Below are 25,462 nucleotides of genomic sequence, written 5' to 3' on the forward strand. Positions count from 1 at the left end.
AATGTTTTTGGTTTTGCTAGTCCTTCTCTGAAGCTAGGATAAGTCATTCTTCCACTTTCCACTATACTCTCACTCAGATAAGCACAAGACACTTATTATTTGCCTCCTTTTGGTGGAGAGGAGCGATACTAGGGGGATTTTAATTTTGTTTTAAAAAATGAAATTCAAAATGACCAGCAAGCCAAACAGCATTTCCAGATGCTGGTAAAAGTGAAGGGAAGACTTTTCTCACAGAGCTCTACTGTTATCTCAATTCTAACACCTTACTAGTCCCAGCCAGGAAACCTCTTCCAAGTGGAGGGCTGGGAATTACCCCCAGTAGTTTTGGTATCGCCGAGGCAAGCACCCGTTCTCGTTACCAGATTGGGGTCCTGGGGCTTTCCACGTAGTGCTTGTGTGCAATGTGTGGTCGTAGTTCAGCAGGTCACACAGACATTTCTACCAGCTCTACTGCTAAAAAAGTTTCCACCTACATAGGAACCTACATAGTTATCCCGTGCGGACCAGCCCGGGTACAGCTGCATGTGAAGCTGTCGCTCCTTTCTTGCTAGTTCATAGTATTTCGCTTGTTCTTCTCTGGATAACGCGTGCCACTGGGGTGAAGAAAAGACAAAAAGACAAAATAAAAAGCACTAGTGGTTGGGTGTTTTTAAAGCATGCTAACAGCAAAGTGTATTACTTATATATATAAATACAGTTAGAATAGATTTTCATAAAAAAGAGATCAAAACAGATGATCTGACATGCGGACATTCGTATTTCATTTACAACTCCAGATTATAACTGCAGTGAAATCAACTGAACCACAACTAATCATTTACATGCAGTCAACCCCTTTGTCTCCTGTTGAGAGAGGAGAATTAAGAAATCTAAACAAAAACAGGCAGCAGGAGAGATGGTCCAGAAGCTGAACCACTTGTCCTGAGCCAGAACTCAGTTACAGCTTTGGTGGTGGTCTCCCCCACTGGCACTCCCTCCCCTCTCTTCTAGCTCTCACAGGTGCTGATACTGGTACTGTACTCAAACGTTTTTCATTTCCCATTTACTTTTCTGCCTATCTTATGCCAAAATAAAAATCTAAGATTTTTTCATCAACTGATCATGGAAATAACACTGAAATGACACTGCTATCAATTAACTCCTCCTCTCCCCACATGAATGACCCCACTGGCAAGAAGTGCCTGTGAAAACTAAAAACCAAACCAAGGCCTTTGGTTTAGTAATTTCCCTATCCATTTTCACAATAGCAGAAAAACACAGGGATTCAGAAGGTATGAATCCTACCAAGTTTCAGGCCCTGATTGTGCTTGTTCCCTGTTACCTACCCTTCGACCGAGGATTTGGTTGATGGCTGCGCTCTCTTTCAATGTGCATTCTGCTACAACTTTTGCTCTCATTTCCTTCATATACAACATAAATGCATTAAGAGGTTTCTTTATGTGTGGCTTCTTTTTCTCTTCTTCTTTTTTGGAGTCCTGATGTTTTCTGAAGAGTAAAGATACAACAGACAGAGAACTCACAGTGAGAACCCCTTGTGAGTTTATTAAATTAATCCCCTCAATCTCTCTTACATTAATCCTCAGAAATCTCTAGGAAGAGTACCAGAAGGTTCTCTAGAGCCTTCACCCTGGCTGCTGTATGGGAACAGTCTTAAGAGCATTACAAGAAAATTCACCTCATGTTTATGCAACATCATCAAGTACCCTCTGAGCCCCTACAAGAACCTTGGAAGGACATGGGCATCCAGAAAAATGGGCTTACAGGGAGAGGTTAAGCATAACAGTAGAGGAAATAATTACACCCCATCATCAATGAGGTCTCATCAGTTCAAACCTAAACTTGACGCCAGCTTTCTGCAGCTTTGAAGAAGCCATTCATGCTCTAGTTTTTTGTCTCCTGTGGTGCATCTGTTATCTCAAGGCTTCAAACTGGGCACTGAGTAATAGAGAAACTGGTCAAGAAACTTGAATCTTGACCAAGAAAATCCCACTTCCTCGTTAAAACAGGTGAAATTAACAGCTACTTGCCTATGTCACAGAATGACTCAAAGACTGCTACCATCATTCTGACATACTTTGGCAGCTAAACCACACTCAAATCAATTACAACAATAAAAGAAAGAAAAAAAATGTCACAGCAAAAACATCACAAACCCAAGCCTTTTTACAAGCCACACATGCACAGGTGATGCTTTGAGTATTCTAAAGAGAAGACAGGGGAAACAACAACTTACGAGCTGTGGAGTGAGCCAACGTCGCTCTGGGAAGATTCCTGTTTGACTGTTGGTGTGACTATGGCCGGATGAGGAATTCCAGTTGTATGTAAACTATGGTGTGGCGGGACCATGTGTGGAGGAAACCTAGAGGAGAGAAAGCTGTGTAAATCGTCAGAATAAAAATGAATGAATGGGGAGGGATGTGTACACACATTAAAAAAAAAAAACAAAACTGGCATATAACAAGCATATGACAGCTAGACAAAGCATATGAAAGCTGGCAGCATTAATTAGCAATAAATTAAACATAATGACTCTTCTAATGTCATTAAAGCCAATCTTCCCCTTCATTATCATTACTGACACGAGACATCACGATTTTTAACATCTTTAACAAAAGGCAAATTCAACTGGCTGAACTTGCATGAAGGTGGAATTTCAGCTACCTGAAACAAAATCCACCAGTCCAGTTCTTAGCTAAGAAATTATGTGTGGCAACCAAGGAATCAATTTTTATAGTTCTGAATCATGTTGTGAATTTAGGATGACATCTTTTATTCTATATTGACAGCAAAATAAAATATTAATGCCAACACATTCTAGATGCATTTTTGATAATACTTATAGACGCCTCATTAGCTACATTTTGTTGATAGAGCAGAAGAAAATATTTATTTGTGTCTAATAAATCTCTGAGCCACATTGCTTTAACAGAAGGTGGAAGACTGTGGAATTTTTGATCCATTAAAGTAACCTAGAAAGGCTGTAACTATCTAGCCTTTCTAAAGAGCAAAAAATGTTGTCAGCTTTATGGTTTATGGTCATATACATGGACAGATCCCAGTCCTGCAAGTGGATTCAGTGGGATACGCAATCCTTGTGCATGAATCTAATTGCTTGGTCGGGATCACAGCACAAACATGGCACAATCATTCAGACTTTTTACATTTTAACAGAAATGAACAAACTTTTCAAAAGCAGGATTGACTTATATCATTGTTTCCCAACAGCCTCAGAAAGGTTTTGCAGTGAATAAGGAAAGCATGGCATGACTGAGTGCCTTCCTGTTAGAAAACTCGCGCTGAAGTCAACAGGTTTCCAGGGAATGGTTTCTAGCCTAAAATTATATTTCAGAAGTAACTTTCCTCAAAATGCCAAAATTAAAGCGATCTGGCAAGGGCTTTTCTCACTGCAAATCCTCACTCTCATCCCAGATTTTGAACCATCTGATCCAAGTAAAATAACCCAAGATTATGGAACACACAATGGGATAAAAAATCATTTCTTCTATCATGAATATGCAATGATTTTTTTTCTATCCAACAGGATTTAAAATGGGGTGATATACTATGGATATCACCATGTATAAGCATCAGAAATATGGTGGAGTTATCGTTTTCTCCCCTCTCTTATAAATTCCAATACTGAGCTTAACAATCCCACCCCCCTATGACTGCCTAGACATTCCTTACATTCACAAGATGACACAGAAGTACTTTCAAGAACAAGAGCACTGTCCACTACAAGCTCTGAGGATCTTTGTCTATCAGCTGGTAGTACTTAGGGTGATTGGACAGAAGTATTTTGTCTTCGAAGGCAGTGGGAAGAGCAAAGACTGACAGGGAGAATGTGTAATTGTTCAAGTTGTAGAGAATCGCAGCTCTTCATGAACAAAGGCATGGAGAGAAGGGAGGCAGGAAGGTGGGATGGCAAGGGAAGAGGAGAATGGGCAGCAAAATGGTCATTCCTACTTCTGCTAAAGACTCACGGACACAAATCTCCAAGTGGGTTGTCCAAGTGCCTTCCCACTCTCTGACAAAAGTAGCTGGGAGAGAAGCACACATTTGAGGATATACTTTGGTTCATGGTAGGTCAGAACAGAAGACAATGCCGAGGCTGCAAAGAAGACTGACATCCTTGTCCCAGTTCTGCCACAGAACTGCTCACCATCAGCAAGACACAAACTGGGCCTTTGTATTATTTTTTTCTGTTCTCTTTTTATTTCCATGTGTATATATTTTGATTGGATGCATCTAAAATCTCTTCACATAGCGCCTGGGACCTTCAGATGCAGTACAATGCAAACAAAAACTGACAGTATGACTTGGGGTTTTTTTTAAATAACTTAAAAACATGGGCAAAAATAAAACTGATGGAAAAAACTGACCTCGCTGAAAGCAGTCTAAGCACAGTGATAAAAGGTTGAGACACATCCTATCAAGTGACTGTCCTAGGCAAGACCCAGCATTCCAGAGAGGACTATGCTGCTGGGACTGGCTAGGCCAGAGACAAGGGGACAATGAAGGATAAAGATGGAGATGAAAAGTCTTCCTTCCAAGAGCAGGCAGGAAGAGCTGTGCTGGTCTGACATGAAGGCTCAGCATGAAGTGCAGTGGGCATGTACCAGCAAGGAGAAAACCTGAGTGCAGAGCACAACGCGCTCATGTTGAGTGAAGGGCGGCAAAGTCTCCACTGACCTCAGCTGGGATATTTTACTCACTGGTCTCTAAACTCCAGGGACAGCAGCCTTCATCAACAGGCAGCTGCAGCTCAGTGGTTATTTTCAGGGTTGCAGTTTCCATGAGGAAGTGCTGTGTTCATTACCAGTGACCATTCACTTTTCATACTGAATTTCTGCAATTCACAAGGCTGCCTATTCCACTTACACACCCTTTCCTATGTTTAGGGCTATAAAAACATGCTCCAGAACCCAAAGTTGCTCTCACAATCCCATGGACTTCCGTGGGCTGGGTGAGGGTTCAGCCCAAAGTCTGAGTTCCTGCTCATTTCCATGTAGACAGCCACTCCTATGGCAATATGAGCAGGGGAAGAGTGTTAATTTTTAACTTTCTGGCTACATTCCAACTTCAGTAATTACATTCAGCAAAAGTGAATTTCCCCTGAAATTTCAATTACAGAAGGTATTTTCCACTGCCACCACTTAACTGCTGTGCAGTGTTTATCTGGTGTAATTCTGCTAAATTATTTCCTGATTTGCTCTCACAGCAGTTGTTTTTTCATAGTGGGTCCACTGTTTGCCCATCACTCAGCCCTGTCTCATTTTACCTTAAAGGCATATTACAGAGAGGTAATGAAGGATCAAGAGATGTTATAAGCATGCTGCAAGCATACATTGTGAGTGTGGTGATGCTACAAGCAACAACAAAGAGTTGTAAATGGTTAAAACAACTTGAAGACACTACCTTAACAGTCTAAACCATTTATGAAAAATCACTATTAGTCACCCATTAACCTTTTATAAACTATTCATAAGCACACTCTAACCAATGAACGGTAATTACTAAGCTTAGGGAACTAAAGGTTGGGAAGCACTATAGGCTCCAAAGATCTGTACCATAACGCAGGCAAAGATGGGAACCACTTTTAAAAGAAGGCTCTGGAAAACTGTGGATGGAGGGGTGAGGTTTGAGGTCTGCCCTGGCTTCACTGTTGGGGCAGAGCCAGCACAGCAAAGGCAAGGTTTGCAGCCTGGGCTTGTAGCAGGGCCCTGCAGGGCTGTTGCCCAGGCCCAGCCATGAGCAGCATGTCTGGAGGCCAGCGTGGGCACTGCTGGGCATCTCCCGACCACACCGGACACTGGGACAAGGGCTGTCCCACCGCTGAGCCCAGGCTGACACAGGAAAACACACATGAAACCATGTATGAGAGCACAGCTTGCCCAGACAGTGTTCCCATCTACGGGAAACCAGGGGAATTTCTGGGCTGAAACAAAGGGTAAACATCTTAAATCTATTCATCCCCCTGCACATGTGCCTGAGCATGTGCGCATGTATGGGCTTCTGTCAGAGACAAAAAGAAAGGCTCCCTGTGTATATGCACACCCCTCACCTTCGCCTAAGACATTCGCCAGATTTTTATTCTCTAGACAAGTATTCCATGAATTGCAGTAAACACCCTAAAAATTCTAAGCAGCTCATTATACACCACTGTCTCCTTTTATGGCTCCAAGCCAGAATATAATGATGAGTCTTAACTTGTTAAGGACAACTAATTTTTTGTTCCTGGCTGTCTCAGGGGCTTCTCTCTTACTCACTCTCACTTTACTTCACTGTTGACATGTTTCTGTTAACTGGATGTCATCTGCCTGCCTTGATTTTATGCACAAGCAGTGGGATGCATTTTTCTGTGCAACAATTCTGCTTTGAGTTGCATTAGATTTGTCATTATTCTCTCATTTTCCCCTTGCACTTGTAACATTTCATCTATTCCTGCCTTATTTTTTGAGCCACGGTGCACCCACATTATGGTTTATACATGATCTTGCTCCCTTTGAAGCCGGCAGATTTCAGAGCCAGCCCTCGTCAGGAGAAGTGCCTGCTACCAATTTAGCAGGCTGAGGGCCCCGAGCTCCAACAACTCAATCTAAAGGGGGTCACAGGGTGGCACAAGCGAGTGTCAGCAAGTGCTGTTTAATTGCCAATCTAGGCTTCTCCATGGTGTTTAAAGTATAATGACCCATCACTTAATTCTGAGAAGTCCTGGCCCTGCTGCTGAATGGAATGAATATCAAAGGATGTGCTAGAACAGGGCAAGGAGCCTACATTTCCTATAACTGCCATAAGTATAATAGACCTCTACTTCTGTCGTCCCATTACCACAATAATGTATTTAATTTGCTGTGTACTCTTTTTAACTAGATACCTTTCATAAAGTCTATCTTGGGAATATAGCCCCCCCCATCTCTCCCCTCCCTCAAATGACTAGCCTCTCTAATAATAATTAAACTAAATCAAGCTCTACTTTGCCTCACACCATGCCTACACATCTTTTATAGATATTAAAAAAGATTAAATGGGAGGAGGGAACCATTGTTTAAATTTGCAGCTCTCTCCCCAGCCCAGTATTTTTTTTCTGTGCTGGGACTACAAATTTTTTTTTTTAAAGTTGATTTTCCAGTTGTGTCTCGATTTGCTGGACCAGCATTTTAATTTTAATTTTTAGCTTTTGGTTTACTTATCTAAAGCACACACCACACTATTTTTCCACCCATTCACTCATGAGCCCTAGGTACAGATTTCCATTTCTCAATGAGGTGTGCTTCCTCCCAGCCCTCACCAGTCTTTTCCTCCTTAGATCATCTATGCAGCAACATTCACATATTAAAGTGCAGAGATGGAGAGGAAGGGACAGAGCAGGGCAGAGACGTGGAACCTTGCTATGTAATGCATGCTAATTTAATTATGTGCCATCATCAAAATGGATTAGCTGTTTCAGCCCATCAGGAAAGCCTAAACTTCCACCGATTTAATTAACCAGGCTGAAAATCAGATGAACAGAAAATAAAACTATCATTAGGAGCAATTAGTGATTACTTAAACATAGTGCTGCCAACCAGTTTGTAAATAAAACTAGCAGCCCCTGGAAAATTAGATGGAATTAATTGGAGGTAGGGAGGGGGAGAAATATATACTTCTAAAGCTTTTGAGGGTCAGGCAGGCCCTTTTATGTTGACTATCAGTGTTTGGAGCTTTGGGAGGGGAAAACACAGCACAATAACCTTCCTCCCAACTCTGCTGAAGAGCAGTCCTCCTCCCTCCTGAGACTTCCCTCCCGCGCACACAGCGCTGCTCTGGCTGAAGGCCACTGACAAAGCAAAGGGTATCACAACTTCTCCTCCTTGCTTTTTCAACATTATATTCTCCCAGCTCTTTCATTTAGTTTGGGTTTTAAAGATGGCTTCTCTCTCCTCCACCTCTCCCTCTAAAACAAATTCTTGAGGCCCAGCGACAGCATTAGGACAGCACCTTCTCCTCACATGGGAAGATAGCCCTCGCCCTCTGCTCCACCCCACCAAAAAGCTAAGGATGGCTGTTTAACTGAAGTGCTTTCAGAAATCTGCTGCCTAGATGAAATGCTCTCCTCCAGAGAGTGGGAGGAGGAGCTACATTTGCTCTTGATTTAGGACCTCAGTATCTGAACTCACCTTGACATGGAAGCATTGACGGTCAGAGCTGTTGGGTAAGGGTGGCGGAAACCCCCTGTCGTGATTGGGTATACTGGCTGACCTTGCCTGGCAAAAAAGAAGGGAAAGAGAGAATAAGAGAACGGAAAAAAGGGTTTAAAAAAAAAAAAAAAGAACAACAAAAAACTTCTCTCTGCACAGTAAGCTTTATTCTCATTTGATCAGAACAAAAATCTTGGGGATTGTACAGCAAGGATCAAAGGAAAGAAACACAGAACAATTTGAATGCCATAAATCTGATAGGAATGGCTAATTAAATTTTATAACCTCTGCTTATGTCAATAGAGACCCTCTCCCCAAGCTGAAACTAGGTGTTTTGTTGTAATAATTAAAGGCGAAGTCTCGCTTGCTTTAATGGAGCCATCACACTAATTGAGGGCTACACATCCAAAGGAAAACAATAATGAATGTAAATTTATACCAAAATAAAGTACAGTGAATCAAAGGACTTCAGTTGCGCTTTGGGCCTCTTTCGGTATTTAGATCTCGGTGAGAAAACATTAAATTAACAGAGCTTAATTTGTAGCCTTTTGTCAGATTAACAAGTGTTGACAAGAGTTACCGGGGGAGAGTCCCCAAGAAGTATTGTGGGTAACCAATAGACAATCACACCTCATTACAATAATTAAAAAATACAGCAACATGCAAAACAGCATCCTCATGAAAGACACACAACTTTTTCTGATGGAGGTTTGTCTGTGCTGGCTAGCTCATTTCATCTGTCCTTCAAATACATCATCTGAGTGGGCAGGATGCTTTTGGGGTGGGTACTATGCCAGAAACATGCAGGTCAGTGGAGGATGGATGGGTTGGGAAGTTGATGGTGAAGCACATGTGGCAAGGCGAGGGGAAATGAAAACCTTGGGTTACTTCTGTGAAGTTGGCCATGTTACTCTCCTAGAGTAGAAGCCCATGTGATGGTGCCACCCACAACAAAAACCACTGGGAGAAGCTGTAAGAGCTGTAAGAGCAAGCACACCATGGCGTTGACTTGTTCTAAAGCAGCTGGGATGACAGACTCTTCCAGAGACAGAGGTGTCCACTAGCACCTGTCTGGTGAAACTGGCCACACATGGCATCATTCACGTGCTTTGGCACCCATGGCATGATGTCCAAGGAGGACAAACCTGTGTCTGCACAATACAGATGAGCAATGAGGCACAGATCAGAGACAGTGAGGAGTTTCTTCCCTGCGCTCTCATGTCTTTCACCTTACTGACTTTTGGCACTAGCTAAGTGTATTTGTTTTAAATGTTGAGGCTGTTGCTGTCCAAGCTTGAGTTAAGGAGCTGACATGCATTCTACAATTGTTCAGGGTGTCCTTCGGAAAGGGTAAATCACCACAAAAGAGGAGGAATTTCAAATTTCAGGGAGCAATGCTTTGGGTTTTTCTTCTGCTTGTGATGTGCTCTCCTGAAGAAGCAACCTTCAGCAGAGAGCTGATGGACATGCTTCACCCTCGGGGTGGAAGAACCTCTACCCAAACAAGCTGCATGACCACTCACAAGGAAGGGCAGCCTGCAAAATGGCCAGAAGCTCCAGCTCTCCTCCATCATAACTTTTGTGCTTGAGAAAGGCCTCCAAACCCTCTGATGCCACCACCTCTTCTTGCCCGAGGCCTTGGGGGTATGTGGGGACCTCCTACTCTGCCCGGCTCTCCTACGGGGTATCAGCTCCAGTTCCTCATGGGGGACAGACTTGTGGAGAGGTATTTTAGCACAGCTGGCCAAACAGCCTCAAGCAGGAGCAAACCATTTTGACCTTTGGGCAATTGATTTCTGTAAGAAATATGATCATCCCCAAAATTGAGGAGGCCTGTTACATGAGAAAAATGGGGTAACAGCCTTGATTTACAATGCAGGGAACTGTTGTATCCAGAAATACTAATGAATTTTATAAAAATTTAAATCAAATGCACTACACAAAAGGCTTGGGCAGTGCTTAAGTGTATTATAAACCTATTGAGAGATGGCAGTGTAAGAAAAAAAAAGAAAATAAGGACTCAGTTACTGCAGGGAGCCTCATACCCAGCAAGGCTCTGCAAGTGGGATCTGAGGAGTTGAAAAGAAAACAAAACCCCAAACTAACTTTCCATTGCTTTTTTCTTAACCAGTTTTAAAGTAAACTAATTCCTCTTTCTTGTTTAAAATTCCATTCCTCAGATGCCAATTGCCAACTGCCCAGCCACATCTCAGCCAGGAATGCTGCTCACTGGCTGATGTAAAGCTCTACTGTTTCACAAGAAAAACAAAAGGGTTTTCAACAGAGAAGGCAAATGAAATTTAAAATTGCAAATTTGTAGTGAGGATGGCCCTGAAAAAAAGAAAAAGGGTCTGTGAGAACCACCCTGAGCCCCCAGAAAACCAAATCTGAGAAAAACCCATGTGGTGCAGTGTAAGGGCAATAACAAGGAAAGGACGTTTCTGCAGAAGGGTTTAAAAATTCATGCTTCACGAGCTGTCAGCTGGTTGGGATGACATGCAAAGCTGTGTCTAACTGCTTGTGTTTGTTTAAGACCACATGACCTGGCATAAGTTTTAATTAACCTTCATGAGGTGGGCAAATCCATAACACTCAGTGAACTGGCAGTTGGCAAACTCATCCCAACACACACACACAGGTACACACACACACACATATTTTACATAAATTTTACACATCAGAAAAAAGAAAAAAAGAAATTAAAAAAATGGAACTCCTTACTGTGGTACTAACCATCCTAGCGGATGGGGGATTTGTCCTACAGTGCCTGGTGATAATGGATAATAAGGAGATATATCTGGAGGATGTGGAGGCCTTGGAATTCCTATAGAAGAGGAACATAAAGCAGCATCAGTATTGAGACGTGGAAATAAATAAAATATAAAGAAAAAACACATATGTTTCTGAATTTCTGTCAATTTACTTTTATTACAGTTTTTGTGCCTTCACTTAGGGTTTTCAAAGGCTTTTTCATATCCTTATTTTTTAAACAAGAAACAATGATGTTATTCACTCCCTCAGTCACCTCTCCAGTCAGAGATAATTATTTCTGTTATTTAGAATTCAGAAGTCTCAGAAACTATTTTGGTGTGATGCTGTACTAGACACTCTCTTAACTGCTCAACAGAAAGATGGACCCTGTAACAACTTCATGGTAATTTTAGTCTCAAAGTCAGCCAAAGGACCACAGGCCCTACCCCATGTGTTGACTGGGTACTCAATAACATGGTACTATTCCAAAGTAATCTTCAGAACAAGTTTAAAAGTCATTAAAATTGCAGATGATGTTTGCTTTTGAGCAAACCTAGGAAACCTTTCCTGAAACCATGACTGGAGGTGAGAGCCCCTGGATATACTTGGTGAAACCAGGAGCAGATGTTGAAGGTGTGCAGGGGAGGACAGAGAGCCCACCCATCCTCTCTGGGCCCGGTGCAGTTCCTACTCGGAAAGCAGAAACCAGCTCCAGACACAAGCCTTAAATATTAACGCTCCTTACCTTAAGAGCAAATAGGAATTACTCAGAGGAGTAAGGGTTACAAGGCTGGGTCTTTCAATTAACAAGCCAGGGCACAATTACACAGCAGAAGCAAAATTAAAACAGAGAGCATTAAAAAGAAGGGGTACTGTATTCAGGGCTAAAAACTATTTTTTTAAGTCACTTGGGAAGCTTTTAATCTCTAAATTAAATCTCCTTGTGTGACATTTTCGTGCAGACATTGCTTTTTCTCCATTACAAAACCCAAACAGATTAACTGGGCTTTAACTATCCAGTGAGCTATTTGCACACTTGAAAGAACGTTCACAGAAGAAAAGTAAACAGTCTACAGACGTTAATCATATGTTTTACGATAACCATTTAAAAGCTATTCCCTGTACTACCATTATTTAAATGAGAGGTTGACTGTGCCATTCACTTGCAATACCCAAGGATGGTGAGATGGATTCCTTTCAAGCCACTGTGAAGTCGGCATTAAGCACAATTAAAAGGGGGCCCCAGTCGAAGCACAGCGAGTGAAAACCAGCTAATGCACAGCCTCATTCAAGGGCTGGAGTTCAGATAAATTATCTGCTTAAGTTAGGGCTGACACAGAGTGATTCCTTTGACATGAATTCTGTTTCTGATGAACTCCCCAATTAACTAAATGGAGTTTGGATTAACAAAACCAAAACCACTGCCACTAGGAACTCAATGCAGCCTGGAGAAAGAAGATTGACACTGTTTGACTTCTTTGGGACCTCAGGTTAAAAAGGGACTCTTAAAAAGTTAGAATAACATGTAAATTCTACTCTGTAACACCAATAAATCTAGTCAGGGTTTTACATGGTGCTCTATATTCAAGCAGAGTGCCCTTCAGGCTGAACTTAGAGTTGGGTAGACTTACATTGGGGAAAAGAGTTGCAAGTGTAAAGCTGGAGCTAAGTAGTTACAGTGGATGAAAATTCAACATTATAGAAGAAAAATTGCTGAACTCCTGACACAGAAACAATGGGATTTGGGGAATTAAAAGAGATTCATTTTGAAACCGGTCATGACCCACCACCTTTAAAATTCCAGCTGCAATTTTGTAAGTGCAGATCACAGAACGTACATGTTTAATTCTCTGGGTCGTGCATGCAAACCAAGCACTGGTAGATCGAACTACCAGGTGGGGTATCATGCTTGCAAAGAAACACACCTGCAAGCGACCCCACACAGGCAACTCTGGTGTCACTGCAGAAGCTCTATGAAAATTTACCCAGTAGGTTTCCTTCTGAAGCTTAATTGGCTTAAAAAGGAAGTATTTTGCCTGGGTTTGACATTTTACATGCCCCCTTTGGTGCTCCAGCATGGGAAATCCGCTCTCCCGCACTCCTCTCCCCTAATGTGCAGAAAGGAAAGATCCACCCATTCCGTCTCAAAAGAAACCCCAAAATATTTCCCACCTACCTGTTTTGGGATCTACGTCAGCTGGTAAGTGTGGAGGAGGGTTTCCTGGTGTGAAGTGCTCATTGCTGTATGTGATAAGCGGCGTAAGAGGGTGTACATGGTGTGGGTGCTGCACAACTGGCACTTTGTTAGACTGTCAAGAGAAAAAGGTTGACGGCGTTAGGGCAGTGCTGGGCATCCCCCCCACAGCAGCACGAGGTACAACATACAAAAATCTGAGTAGCCAGGATTTCAATGCGATCCTCAGACTTTTCCAGATCCCTTCGTGGTGTCACCCTTGCAGTTCTCCCACTCTCTTGCTTAAAACCTCCTCACACACTTTCCCTGCTGTTGAGGTCCTTTAATCTTTTTGACCTGTCATGCTCCTGTATGGAGCAACAGCAATTCTTTAAAAATTTTCCTTTTTATTTTATAATCTTGTGCTTCACCTCCAAGATGCAGGCAGACTTCTCAGTGAGGGGCTGAGAGAGTCCCCCATTTAATTAGCAGGAGACCCAAATGCTCACTGACCTGTAGGTCCTCTCCTCTCCCCTTCCTGTCCTCACTCTCAATTCTGCATTTTACTGCTCATTGCAAATACTCCAGATAAAAAGCCTTTGTAGTGCTGGAGTATTCCCTTCATCAGCAAGCATTAAGCTGACAAGCGATCACCTGCATATTTTATATATATATATTTTAAAAGAGCTGATTAATTATCAATTCATCAGAGAGCACTAATAAATGGAAACTGGATACTGATTAATTAGGCTACTAAAATATTCAGCTATATAAATAATGGCAAAACCCCCCAGATAAAGCCATTGAAATTAACACTCTTGTAGGGGGAATAATCATGCAGATATCATGAGGTTTTCCCCATCACATTCCTAGCTCTGGGGGAAAAAAAAAATCTTTTTCTCAACAACAATAAAAAAAATTTAAAAAAGGAGTGAATGAATGAAAGAAAAGGCAGGCTGAACTGTAACTTACCCTTACAAGATCACAAAGAAAAAATTAAGCTGAAACAAGCGAACCGCTGGACCATTTACTGCGAGTAATCCAATTGCAAAAAACCCTATTCCCCATAGAGGATTTTCACTAAAATCCTACAACAGGGACATTTAACCAGATTAGGTACCAGCAAAGATAAAGAGGCTGGTATTAGATGATGAATGGATTAGAGTCAGGTTTCATTTTAGAATGTGTCTTCATTTCCTTTTATTACTTTAAGTAAGGAACAACTTGCATTAACATCAAGTAAAAGGAATCACATTAAAATAAAGTAGTGATACCACGGTGGCCGTGATAGCGCCGCTGCTGTTCAGGGTCTGCCAGCACTCTCCTGCTCACCCTCCTGCTCCAGGATGGCTCCAAGCCCACTGCTCACTCCCCAGCACCCCCAAACACACGCACACACCCTCACTGTGCCACCTCAGACATGCTATTGCTATTATCTGATCTTGCTTCCAATGCTCTGAGCTTCCCTTAAAAGCATTTCAAAAATAATTCAGTTATTCTTTGGGAATGAGCTTGTGGGGAAGGAAGAGAGAAGACAAACTGGGAGCAAGGAAGAAAAGAAACATCTGTCTTCCCTGCATAAACAAGAAGTCCCTCCGTCATGCTTTGGCCTCGTGAAGCCCCTTTGGCTCCCCCAGCCCCAGCCCCTGCCATACACGGCTATTTGGGCTCACTGCTTTGATAACCTGCAGAAAAAAGTGTGCATCCAAAAGAAGCAAGCCAAGAGCTGTGCTTGTGCTTCCCATGACTTCTCCTGTGTTCTTCACCATGTTCATCTCTTTTTGCCACCTTTACATGGGATGACTCCTCTCTACCACCAAGCACATGGTACAGGGGATTCCCATGTCAAGTGGCCACCATGCAGGACAGAGTGTGGTCACAACAGCCAGGGCTGTGATTTACAGCACATTCTGTTGGCTGGGTTGTGGGTCAGATCTTCTGCCAGCTCAACAGCCAAGGACAACTTTTGGCCACACAGATCCATAATGGTTTCACATCAGAGGAGATATGAGGATTTGGCTCTCCAAGTTCAAAAAGCCAAAGGAGATGCTCTAACCCAAAACTGTTCTCTTTCAAGTGAACCAACCAAAGCAATCCAAAAGTAACTGAAAGCTTTGGCAAGGGCTTCACCTAACAAATCATATTTCACACCATACAAAGTAGCAGGCATCTACTTAACAACACATGACATTATAAGCCAAATGACCAGTTGATGGGGTTCACAAAAATGATCATTTCCAATAAGAGCTATTTTTTCTGGCCAAGAACTGTGTGAACTCCTGCTGGTAGGTGACCCACAGTGTGGCCCCATTTATTGAAGAAATTAATACATGCTGTAGCTTTGTGTTCTCCCAACTCTATCTTCACATCATTGCAAACCTCACCCAGGCCCTGACAGACATTAAGGGCTGTCTTCCACAGAGAGCTTATTTTCATAGAAACTGGAGCTGGCTAGTTAAAAAAATAAGTAAGTGATAGAATAACATTAGAAGGTCAGACTTAAGCCGACAAACACGAAACAACACGTGAAAGGAAAGCTGGACTGACATGGCTCCATCACCAAAGCCAGATGTACCATAGGGGGTTACATGTAAACTCTGGGAAATCACCACTCATTGCTTTGATATACCAATACCACCTGCAATATCTCCACAAAACAGAACAACTGCTAAATTATGATGCATTTTACTTAACATGTTTCAGAGAGAAATAAAAAGCAAAAGGAAAAACAAATAAAAATCAACAACTAAAAGCTTGAACCTCAAGTCTGCAAATTTTTCCTCCAGTAAGTAATTTTTATTTGGGCGACTACCATGCACTCAAACAGACCACTCATATAAAGGTGCAAGGGAAGGATACTTTTTTGCCATTATGATGATGCTGGGGCAGAGGTGGGGGGAGAATGTACCTGGGGAAAGGGAGAAACTGTCATATGCATGCTCAAAAATATGCTGTTTGAGACAGAAGAGTGTAATCCACTTCCCAGCGAATCAGTTGGCATCTGTACCACCACCCAGGGACAGGTTTCCATTCTGTTTTGCACTGTTTAGCACACACTGGGGAAAGGGACCATAACTCCCCTCAGAACAGCACACACAGTTTGCAAGCCAAGCTAATCATGCATAATATGCTAAACAAGCTGCTCTTAAAAAGTACCATTCCTGAAGTTAACTAAGCTTCCTTGGAAAAGAGAAAAATAAAGGACTATCTGGGAAAGAGCAGGATTAATCCTGCAGATGCATCTTCCTATGAAGTCAATGGGAGCTCTGCCTGAGTAATAAGTGTGGTCCTAAACCCATCCACTGGCAATGAAAGGTAAACCACAGAAGCCATCAATAGGAGACACCTATTAGATGACTTTAGACATCTCCCTGCAAAAGGCAATATTCTCCAATATACATTTGTGAGTACTTTATCAAGTGCAGTTTTAAGCTAAAAGCCATTGGGAGATGCAGGGGTTGCTCTGGCAAGTTCAAGAGCTCCATTTATGGCTCTGTCAGGCACGGAAGGGGAGCTGCACTGGTACACACAGATTAGCATCAGGACATGTGGTAACAGGATAGGAACAAGTGGAGATTTCTAAAACGAAATCCCAGCATCTACAAAGTACCACATCCTCTGCTGATGAATCACCCCTCTCCACTGAAATCTGAGGTCTCATATGCTGGGTTAGAGGGCACGGTAAAGAATTGCAAAAAAACAAGAGAAGTTTGCTTTTCTTGATAACTGCTGCCTGAAGCAAACCACAGGAAAGTGTCCCCATAGGGGCTCTACTACTTAATTTCTCTATATGAATTTGAAATGCTTCTGGGAGTGCTTAAACACAGATCAGTATAAACAATAATGGAGCTCTAGAACAAAAAACATTCCCACACCAAAACCACAACAAATTTTGGACTGATAAATGTTTGAGAGGAATACTGAGATCCATTTAGGCTAAGTTCTGATAGGTGCCTTTAGGGAACAAAAAACCCTATCTGAACTTCAGATTTAAACTGCAGGGGATTGTGTGTATGAATTGCTGTGTATTAGTCTTTGTTACATGGTAAGGACATTTCATTAACAGGATGAAAGATGCTACTATGCATATACAGCCCAATTTAATACACCCCACTGATGAATACTCCCCATTTACTGAAGAAGTTAATACATGCTGTATAAATCAATAGTTCCTAAGTCTCTGAAAGCAACATAAGACTTGCACAAGATGAAACATTGTATTGTTCAGCACACAAAGAGAAACCAACCTCTAAACAGGAAGAGTTTACTACTGCAATTTCTGTTTGCAAAATCATAGCTTGTTTGGCTTTGCTAACAAAAACATGGTATCAACTCAAAGTCAGAGAAAAACATGCCAGAGACACCAGAGGATGCCCTCACTAGGAAAATGTGGGGTTAGTAAAGGCAGGTCTGCACAAAAAGCCACCCAGGCTGAAAACAAGCCATCATGCCATGGCAGCATCACAGCAGCCAAAGCCTTCGGCCTCCAACTCCTTTCCAGTGCATCCCGAGGGCAGGGCAGGGGGATGCTCCTGCACCAACCCAGCCTGAAACTCCAGTAGCTGCCAGCACAGGCCCTGGAGCTGCATCCCCTTCCCTGACCTGGGTGGCCATTGAAATGTCCTTAAAGCCCTGTGAGGCAGGGAGGTGCTGCAGCCCACCAGGCACCCCTCAACCACCCGCGGCTGGGAGCACGGCATGGGAGGGACTGAGCAGCTACTTGCACCCAGACCCCAGAGCCCTGGCCCCTTCCTCCACTACCAGAGGAACGAGAGCTCGCCATCCTCCTGAAAACCTATTAACCAAGAGACACTGAAAACAAATGGAGCTAGAGCTCCGCCTGTCTTTTTGCCACATCCTCCTCTTCCCCACTGCTCTCCTTTTCTGCTGAAGAAAGATGGGCCCTGAAAGTGCTTTTATGAGCCCAATACAATAAAACAAAAGCAGCACAGAAGAGGGTTTGTCAGCCTTTTCCCCTCCTCCAGGGTGGATGCAGGTCGACAGTGGTCTTGAATTAGCAGGCCCTCCTGGAGTTACTCCCTGGGCTTAGCAAGGAGTACCACGCAATACCAGTTCACATTAAAAAATAGGTTTATAAATTGTTTCTCTCTATTTTCCAGATGATGTTACTGCAGTTATGCTGACTGTGGCCAGTGAAATGCTAAAGGATGCTCCTGAACTACTCTGCAGCTCCAAAGATGCTCATAAAAGGAGTTTCTTTTTTTCTAAAGGTTGATCTCTCCCTGATTCGGCCTAGGAATGACATCCTTACACCACACTCATCCCCTCACCACCCTGACACCCCACACAAATCAGGAAATTATCTGCAAGTAAAAGCAAACCCCAAAATATTGCTGCAAATATTGAAATATTTTTCCACTTCCAGCAGAGTCGCCACCACCCAAAGCCAAGCATCAATAAGCAGAGCATCAGTAAGCACCACTGCAGCCCTGGGGATCACCCACATCAGTAGCCACTCTGGGTGGCACCCCGAACTACAGGGAACTGCAAACCATTTAGGTTAACTGAGAAGCTAAAGCCAACCAAACCCACCAGGTATATGTAATTTGGTACTCATCCCCTTCCCAAGCATAAAAATTCAACACTACTGATAAAGCATTTCCAAAAAAAAAGGGAAGATTTAGTTTTACCCAGCCCTGCTTAGCTAGTGGAGTCGCAGTTTATTTTTTTTAAGGACGCTTTCACACCTGACTAAGCATTCCTGAAAACTACTTCCCCTTGCTCCTTCATGGCTGATGCAGTGGCCTGAGCCCTTTCTCAGTTTAATGTAGCTGATTCCTGCCTAAGGTCCTGCCCTAAGCTAACTGCCCATTGTAGCAGGAGACAAGGCCTCCATTGATAATCGCAACTCGCCCTGCTAAAAAAAGGCTCATTTTCTTCTTTCACACAAACGATGACAGGAGCACTGACAACCATGTGCTGGGACAATACCCTCCCAAGGCAGAGCCTTAAAAAAAAGAAACCCAAAAAACCCCGCAACAACCCCCACTGCCCTACCATTAGTAATTTAAAAAAATCCTAAAAATGGGGACATACACACACTTTTGCGACCTTCTGTTTCTTCCCCTTCCCTCCTTGACCACTTCCTAAAGCCAGTGAGTGCCTACCTGCTCCTGCAAGAACGGCTGGCTTTCCAACAAAACCCCGTGGTCTATTAGCAGTGTCTCAGACAAAACAACAAAATCAGCTTCCTGGCTCTAAGTGTCCAGCAATTCATTCATGAGAAGAATCGTTTTGGTTTTTTTCCCCCTTTAAGTCTTGATGAAGTGTCCCCTGAACATTGGAGAGCTAAGCCACTGTGCTTGACATTTTTCCACATCCTTCCTGTCAGGGAGCAAAGGTACTGAGGGGAGGGGGTGGGGAAATGAGGATTTAAGATGTTCAGGAAATTTCCACTTAATTTCGCCAAAAGGCAATTATGTGAAATGATCTGGTGACAATTAGCATACGCCAAATCCTCTAGTGTACAAGGGGAAGGACTGGGGTTTAGCTATCTAATTACCGCCTGTTAGTTCTGATGCAGCAGGATAAAACACACTAGTAGTAAAACATTATTAAGTGTGCTCACACTCTGCTTTCAAAGCTGTGGAGGGCTGTAAGTTTAATGCTTTGGTATTTGGAGTGGGTTTCTTCGGGGCTTTTTTCAAGTAAAAGAAAGAAACTTGGGGTTTTAAACACAAATTAAGTGCTGCAGTCTTGGACAATGTGGTGTTACTCTAATGTCAGGTCAGACCCAAACAAGCACCTGCTACACAACTGTGTATTTTGAGATCCTTCAGCAACACTGGAATTACATTTACGACAGTTAGATTCTACCTTACTTATTCTCTTAAGGCTTCACTGATAAAGAGAAAGCACTCTGCTCACCTGCTCTGCCTGACCTTGGCATATGAATTCAGACACCAATTACATCATCTATAGCCCAGAACTGTGGCCTGCATGTATCCAGGCAAGCCTTACACTGAGTATCAAAATTAGAGATGATTTGATCAACAGGTGGATTTTCCCTTACCAAGAGGACAGGGTAGCGCTCAGTCCCTTCAAGTTTCAGGTAATAAAGTACCCAGATTTATTTCTTCCATTACAAAAGGAGAGGCAGTTTGTTCCCCAATGTGACAAATACTCAGTGCTTTCTTTGCATACTTCAGTTAATTTTAATTACTAGACAGATACTACCTCTGCAGAGCAGGCAAGCCTTCGTTCATTCTAACAAGGCAAAAAAGCAGAAACACTTGGCACATATTACAGTAAAACTGAAAAATACCTTTTTGTTAAGCCATACCAATACAAGGTGTGCTGGATGCACAACCACTCAGCAAAAAGATGGGTGAAACCAAAGCAGGTCTTTGGGAAATGGTCCTGAACACAAATAGAGTAGGAAGGGGAGAGGCACAGAGCAATAACACAAAAATTAAGAGAAGATGAGAAGCAGAGAGAAAAGCAAATATAAGCAAAATACTGCTTATAATTGCCTCAATAGACCTTATTACATGCTTTTGTGTGAATACCTAGTCATGCAATTTGACTCACGGCCCAACAATCTCTGATATGCCTCATTATAAACAGCTTTAATTCTTGCTTATAAACCACTTATTTCAACACTAGACGGACATATACTGTAGGAGAAATAGCTCCTGATTTTTATTAGGGTATCTGTGATTTCTGTCTATAGCAAGACTTTGAATGTGAAACTGTTGAAAAACTGCAAGAAATGAAAGAAAATCAGCATGTATGCCTATACCCTCTTGTACTTGGCAATTTCAGTAACAACACCATTATTTTAAAACTATCATGCACATACATGCCTTAAGATATGATGACAAGTTTTCAGCACAGCTTTTTAAAAGGGAGCATTCACAAATTATAGTGCACTGTGCTCAACACCGATATGCAATATACCTAGCAAATGTATATTAAATCACCTAACAAATAACAAGGTTTTAAAAACTGTTTTCATTTTTTAATGTGCTCAAAACATTACATCCCACACAAAGCCATTAAGTGATGAAATTATTAAGTAAGTCCAGATCAATTATTTCCTGAATAAATTCAAAAAAGCCTCCCCAAAAATGCTATGTTAAATGCACATCAGAACTGAAACACCTTGCAGGTATTTCAGAAGGAAAGTAACAGGCATATTTACACAGTGCTGTCAGGCCTTTTGCCTCAAGTCCCAGTAAAAAAATTCCTCTAAAGGTAAAACATTTGTGAGATCTCACCATCAGTCCTGCAAAACCTGCACACACAACAACATGCAGTGAAAGAAGAAACACCTGTCCTTTTAGATTAATTAATTTTAGACAAATTTTACAGAATTTCATCCCTTGTTTTATATAAGAAAAGGCAAATAAATCAACTAAGCTACTCAGGGCAAAGATACCACAAAGTACTGAAGTGATAGAAAATCCTCCTCCTGGATCAAGTGACTCTGTAAGCAAGTCTGGCAGAGTTAGAAAAGGAAACAGCAGAAAACTCAAGACTTCCACAAAACCACCAGTGAAAATGTGATGCGCTGTAGAATTCTTCAATTAGTTTCTATTTTCTGTGTACAAGTACAGGTAATACACAAAACTGGCTGAGGGGTAGCTTTACTTTCTGTAGTATATAATAATAGGAGAAAGAAAGTCTCATGGACCTCTGACAGCAAACAGAACCACTGTATTAAAACGACTTATCTCATATTTATCAGCATTCCCTCTTATTTTTCATATTCCTTTATCACTGGGTAAAATAATTGTTATGTAGTGTCCCCAAAATTTTCACCTTTCACATTACAGCTGAGCTTTCTGAAGAATTCAGAAAATTTAACTGTCAACCAAACACAGGATCAGAAGCACCCAATAAATAGTACTATGTACTATTTTTAATAATTAAAACAAAAGATCTCGTTTTGTGTATGGCAAGAGTTAAACCATTCCACCTCCAAACCCCCTTAACTGTATCGAATGTGCCCTGCTAAAAACCAACTTTTCTTCCTTTAAGAAAAAAACCCCAAACCCAAACATTTTTACCTTCATGGTTTCAGAGTTTAGGAAATATCGTACAGAACTGAAGAAAGCTTTGAAGTGGCCCCCTCCGCCCCAAAGGAAAAAAAGAGAAGAAAAGCTAGTGATGTCATGGTCACTGTGTGACTGCCTGACTGCGGATGTAACACAGCTCTACACGCGCACACACTTCTCCCTCGCTGGTAACCATTGTTCAGCAGCCAGGAATCAGCCCCCGAAACCTGCTGCACACCGGGCTCTGAAACACCGCCCCGCCAACAGACCCTGATCCCACCCTGGATGCACGAGGAAAAAATTCCTTTCCCCCCTCCCTCCCCCCCAAGCAAACCCCAAACCCGGGTGGAGGGAAGGGCACAGAGGAGGAGTGCAACAACTGTCCCGCTGCACCATTGTGTCGTGACAGAGCGGCTCTGCCGCTCGCTCCTCGCCACTGCTGTCAAATTAAGTGGCATCGAAAAGTCGCGCTTCCCCTACTAAAAAAGACGATTACCATAAAATAAATAAATAAAAACAGAGTCGCTAACAAAGGTCACAGCTGGAGATGCTTGCTTGATTTCTCATGCTTCCACCCCCCCCCCTTTTTTTTTTTTTGATTCCACACAGGAAGAAAGGGAAGGAGAGGAAGAGAGGAGGAGAGGGAGAGAAGTCACATCAGAAGTTCAATGGTCAAGACGGAAAGCGCGCACGCAGAAAGTGCTACTCACCCAGCAATTCAAATTGAGATGCCAGCAGCCGAACTGCTGGAAGAGAGAGAACCCAGAGGCAAGCGCTCCTCCTTTACCACTCAAATCTTCCATTCCCACTAAAATTGCATCCCTCGGGTACATAACAGCTTTGTCTTTCCTTCTGTTAACCTCAAAAACTTTTTTTCTTTACTGTCTAGATGCCAATTGTCCTGGCTTTGTATTATTTTCCTTGCAGCTTTTCTCTCTCTTTTTCTTTCCCCGCTCCCCCCCTTCACTTAAAGTACTGGAAAAGCTGTCTTAAAAGATCAAGATGTCTCCAGTTTTTTGGCCTGGTGTTTTCTGAATGCTCAAAATCCACTGTCATGTTGGCTGTGAGAAGTGTCTTATTTCTAAATTGTCGGCTGCAGTTATCAAAATTTAGAGAAGCCTCCTGTCTTTTCCAATATAAGCACTTTACCATCACCCTTCCAGAGAGTGGGGGAAAGACTTTCCTCCCCCCCCCCCCCCCCCCCGCACGCAGGTATGTCTGTTCACAAGAGCTAAAAAGCAGTTACTTTGGAAATCAATGACAATGCTACTCCAAGCCAGGTTGCGCAGGTATTACTAAGTGCAGCGAGGAAATGCCGGCCAGCCGTGAGGGAGCATGATCAGTTAAGTGTAGCAAGCAGTCACTTTATCTGCAAGATTGTCAAATCCCTCAAAACAAATTTCTTAGGGGGAGAGCTGTAAGGAAAGTGTATTTTCTTGTCATTGTAACACTGAGGTGACATTTGGCAGACCTTTAGCATTAGCTCTGTTCTCTCCCCCTCCTCCCTTTTCCTTTAGTATTTAATATTTCTGTAAAACACTGACCTACTGCAACAGGGATGCAAGACAAACTTCGAGATAGATAATGTTATGGTGCCCTGGTTACTGTATTTTCCCAAGCTGTTTCTAAAAGAGAATTAACAGGGGTACCTGAGAGCATTGCTGAACCGAGCAAGGCTAAAGCCTTCTGCCCTGCGCCTTGCTCTTGCCTATGAGCATTCCAAGATACCCGCTTCCTAAATCTGAGCCGGCTATCGCAGACATCCGAGTTTGCCAAGAGTCAATCTCTCATCTCCTTTTTATCCTTTTCCCTAAAGTTGTAAAATAGTTACTCTGCAACAAGGGCAAAAGCTAAAAAGCGTGGTTTAGCAGGAAACAATTAGGAAAAGGTGGCTGCGTTGTTCCCCTCCTCACTTTCTAAGCAAATTTGTTAACGCTGATGGATGCTGCATGCACAGGGAGCAATCACCATATGGGACGGACGCTGCTGCAGACGAGGCACTGGAGGAGACCAGTTGCAAACACTTGTCTTCCCCACGCACATCTGGGTGATCACATCAACGAGTTCTCTCCCCCCTCACCCCCAAAGCGTGAAACAACAGGACCAAATAAATATAGGGGTAAAAATAAAACTGTTTCAAGGAGGGAGACCTTGAGTGCATCCAAGTTTGCCTTTTAAGCGTCAGTTTAATCTGCAGGGGCCACGGGCTAAACAAAATATAACAAATGACAACGAAACACAAACTGGTACCCAGGCCCTGGGGAAAAAAAAAAGAAGAGGAGCAGAAGAAGTACACGGGGGAAAATTTGTGCAGTCCCTGTCCGCCGGAGCCCCGTCCCTGGTCCTCTCCCTGCACTGCTCTGGCCTTCGCGTGTGCAGTGTCAGCCAGCAACCTCTAAGGCCCTTAATACCAAAACAAAACCCCACGATTTCCCTTTACACGGCAATAACAAAAGCAACGAGGCTCCAGTTTGACAAGTAAAAAGCCCCAACAACACGGCAGCTAATTGCCTTCCCTCCCTCTATTCACAGCAGCCACCACACTCCAGCGGCTGCCTTTGTCCCACGTGCGGTTCCCGGGGCTGCTGATGGACAGTTCCCCACCATTTACCAACAATAACTTGGAAAAGTTCAGCCAACGGGACGGGCAACTCGAAATTCGGGATTGCCGGCTCTTCCCGAGAGATGCGCAGTACACGGGATGGAGGCTCCGGGAGCTCCCTATTCGCATGCTCCCCCAAATACCCCCCAGAACCAGCTCCTGCGGGATGCAAGTTCTCCCCCGGCCGTAGCCGCTTCCCCGGGGCCGTCAAGGAAGAGCAGCCCGGAGTGGGGCGGCCGAGGGCGGCGGGAGGCGGGCGGGGGGCCTGGGGGAGGCAGCCCCTGCCCCGCGCCGTCCGCGGCCCCGAGCCCTCCTTACCATGAGACTGCAACCGCAGAGGGCAGGGAGAGACCAAGCGGGCCGCAGCTCCCTGCGCGCATTCCTACAGCCGCGACCACGGGCGCTAAAACAAAGTTGGGTGTTCAGGGGAAGAGAGAGGAAAACGCGTGTCTTGGCATTTTCTAAAAAGTTTATAAAAAAAAAATTAAATATGTATCCCCTCTGCTCATTGAGGGGAGGGGGAAAAAAAAAAAAAAAAGGTAGGGGAAAACTGCTCTGCTAGTTTAACGTCGAGGGTGGGGGGGGGGAAAGGACAAAACAAACCCCCCGCACAAATTTCACGCCTTTCCAAATTAAAATAGCGCGGCAAGTTCCTACCGAGGCAGGAGCCCGTCAGGGAGACGCAGCGTCCCATCGCGCTCCCGCCGCAGCCACAGGTCAGAGCCCTCCGCAAGTT

General features: G+C 43.2%; 1 protein-coding gene across 25 annotated transcripts in view; it reads right to left on the reverse strand.

Moving 5' to 3' along the window:
- The window catches only part of TCF7L2 (transcription factor 7 like 2), a 172,539-nt gene that overhangs the window by 13,118 nt on the left and 133,959 nt on the right, over positions 1-25,462 (reverse strand). For 13 of the 25 annotated variants that reach the window (XR_005602197.1, XM_039554036.1, XM_039554033.1 and 10 more), the window contains 6 exons: positions 13,108-13,240; positions 10,902-11,004; positions 8,160-8,246; positions 2,234-2,374; positions 1,326-1,485; positions 486-593 (listed from right to left, as the gene is read on the reverse strand). Coding sequence is in view for 24 of the 25 variants with exons in the window: in XM_039554036.1 (XP_039409970.1) it covers positions 486-593; positions 1,326-1,485; positions 2,234-2,374; positions 8,160-8,246; positions 10,902-11,004; positions 13,108-13,240 (732 nt within the window). In the remaining variant the exon portion in view is untranslated. The remainder of the gene's footprint in view (positions 1-485; positions 594-1,325; positions 1,486-2,233; positions 2,375-8,159; positions 8,247-10,901; positions 11,005-13,107; positions 13,241-25,462) is intronic. The other 12 variants (XM_039554035.1, XM_039554034.1, XM_039554030.1 and 9 more) reach the window with 3 other exon arrangements.

The sequence above is a fragment of the Corvus cornix genome, chromosome 6 (genome assembly GCF_000738735.6).
Source record: "Corvus cornix cornix isolate S_Up_H32 chromosome 6, ASM73873v5, whole genome shotgun sequence".
In the NCBI taxonomy this organism is placed as follows: domain Eukaryota; kingdom Metazoa; phylum Chordata; class Aves; order Passeriformes; family Corvidae; genus Corvus; species Corvus cornix.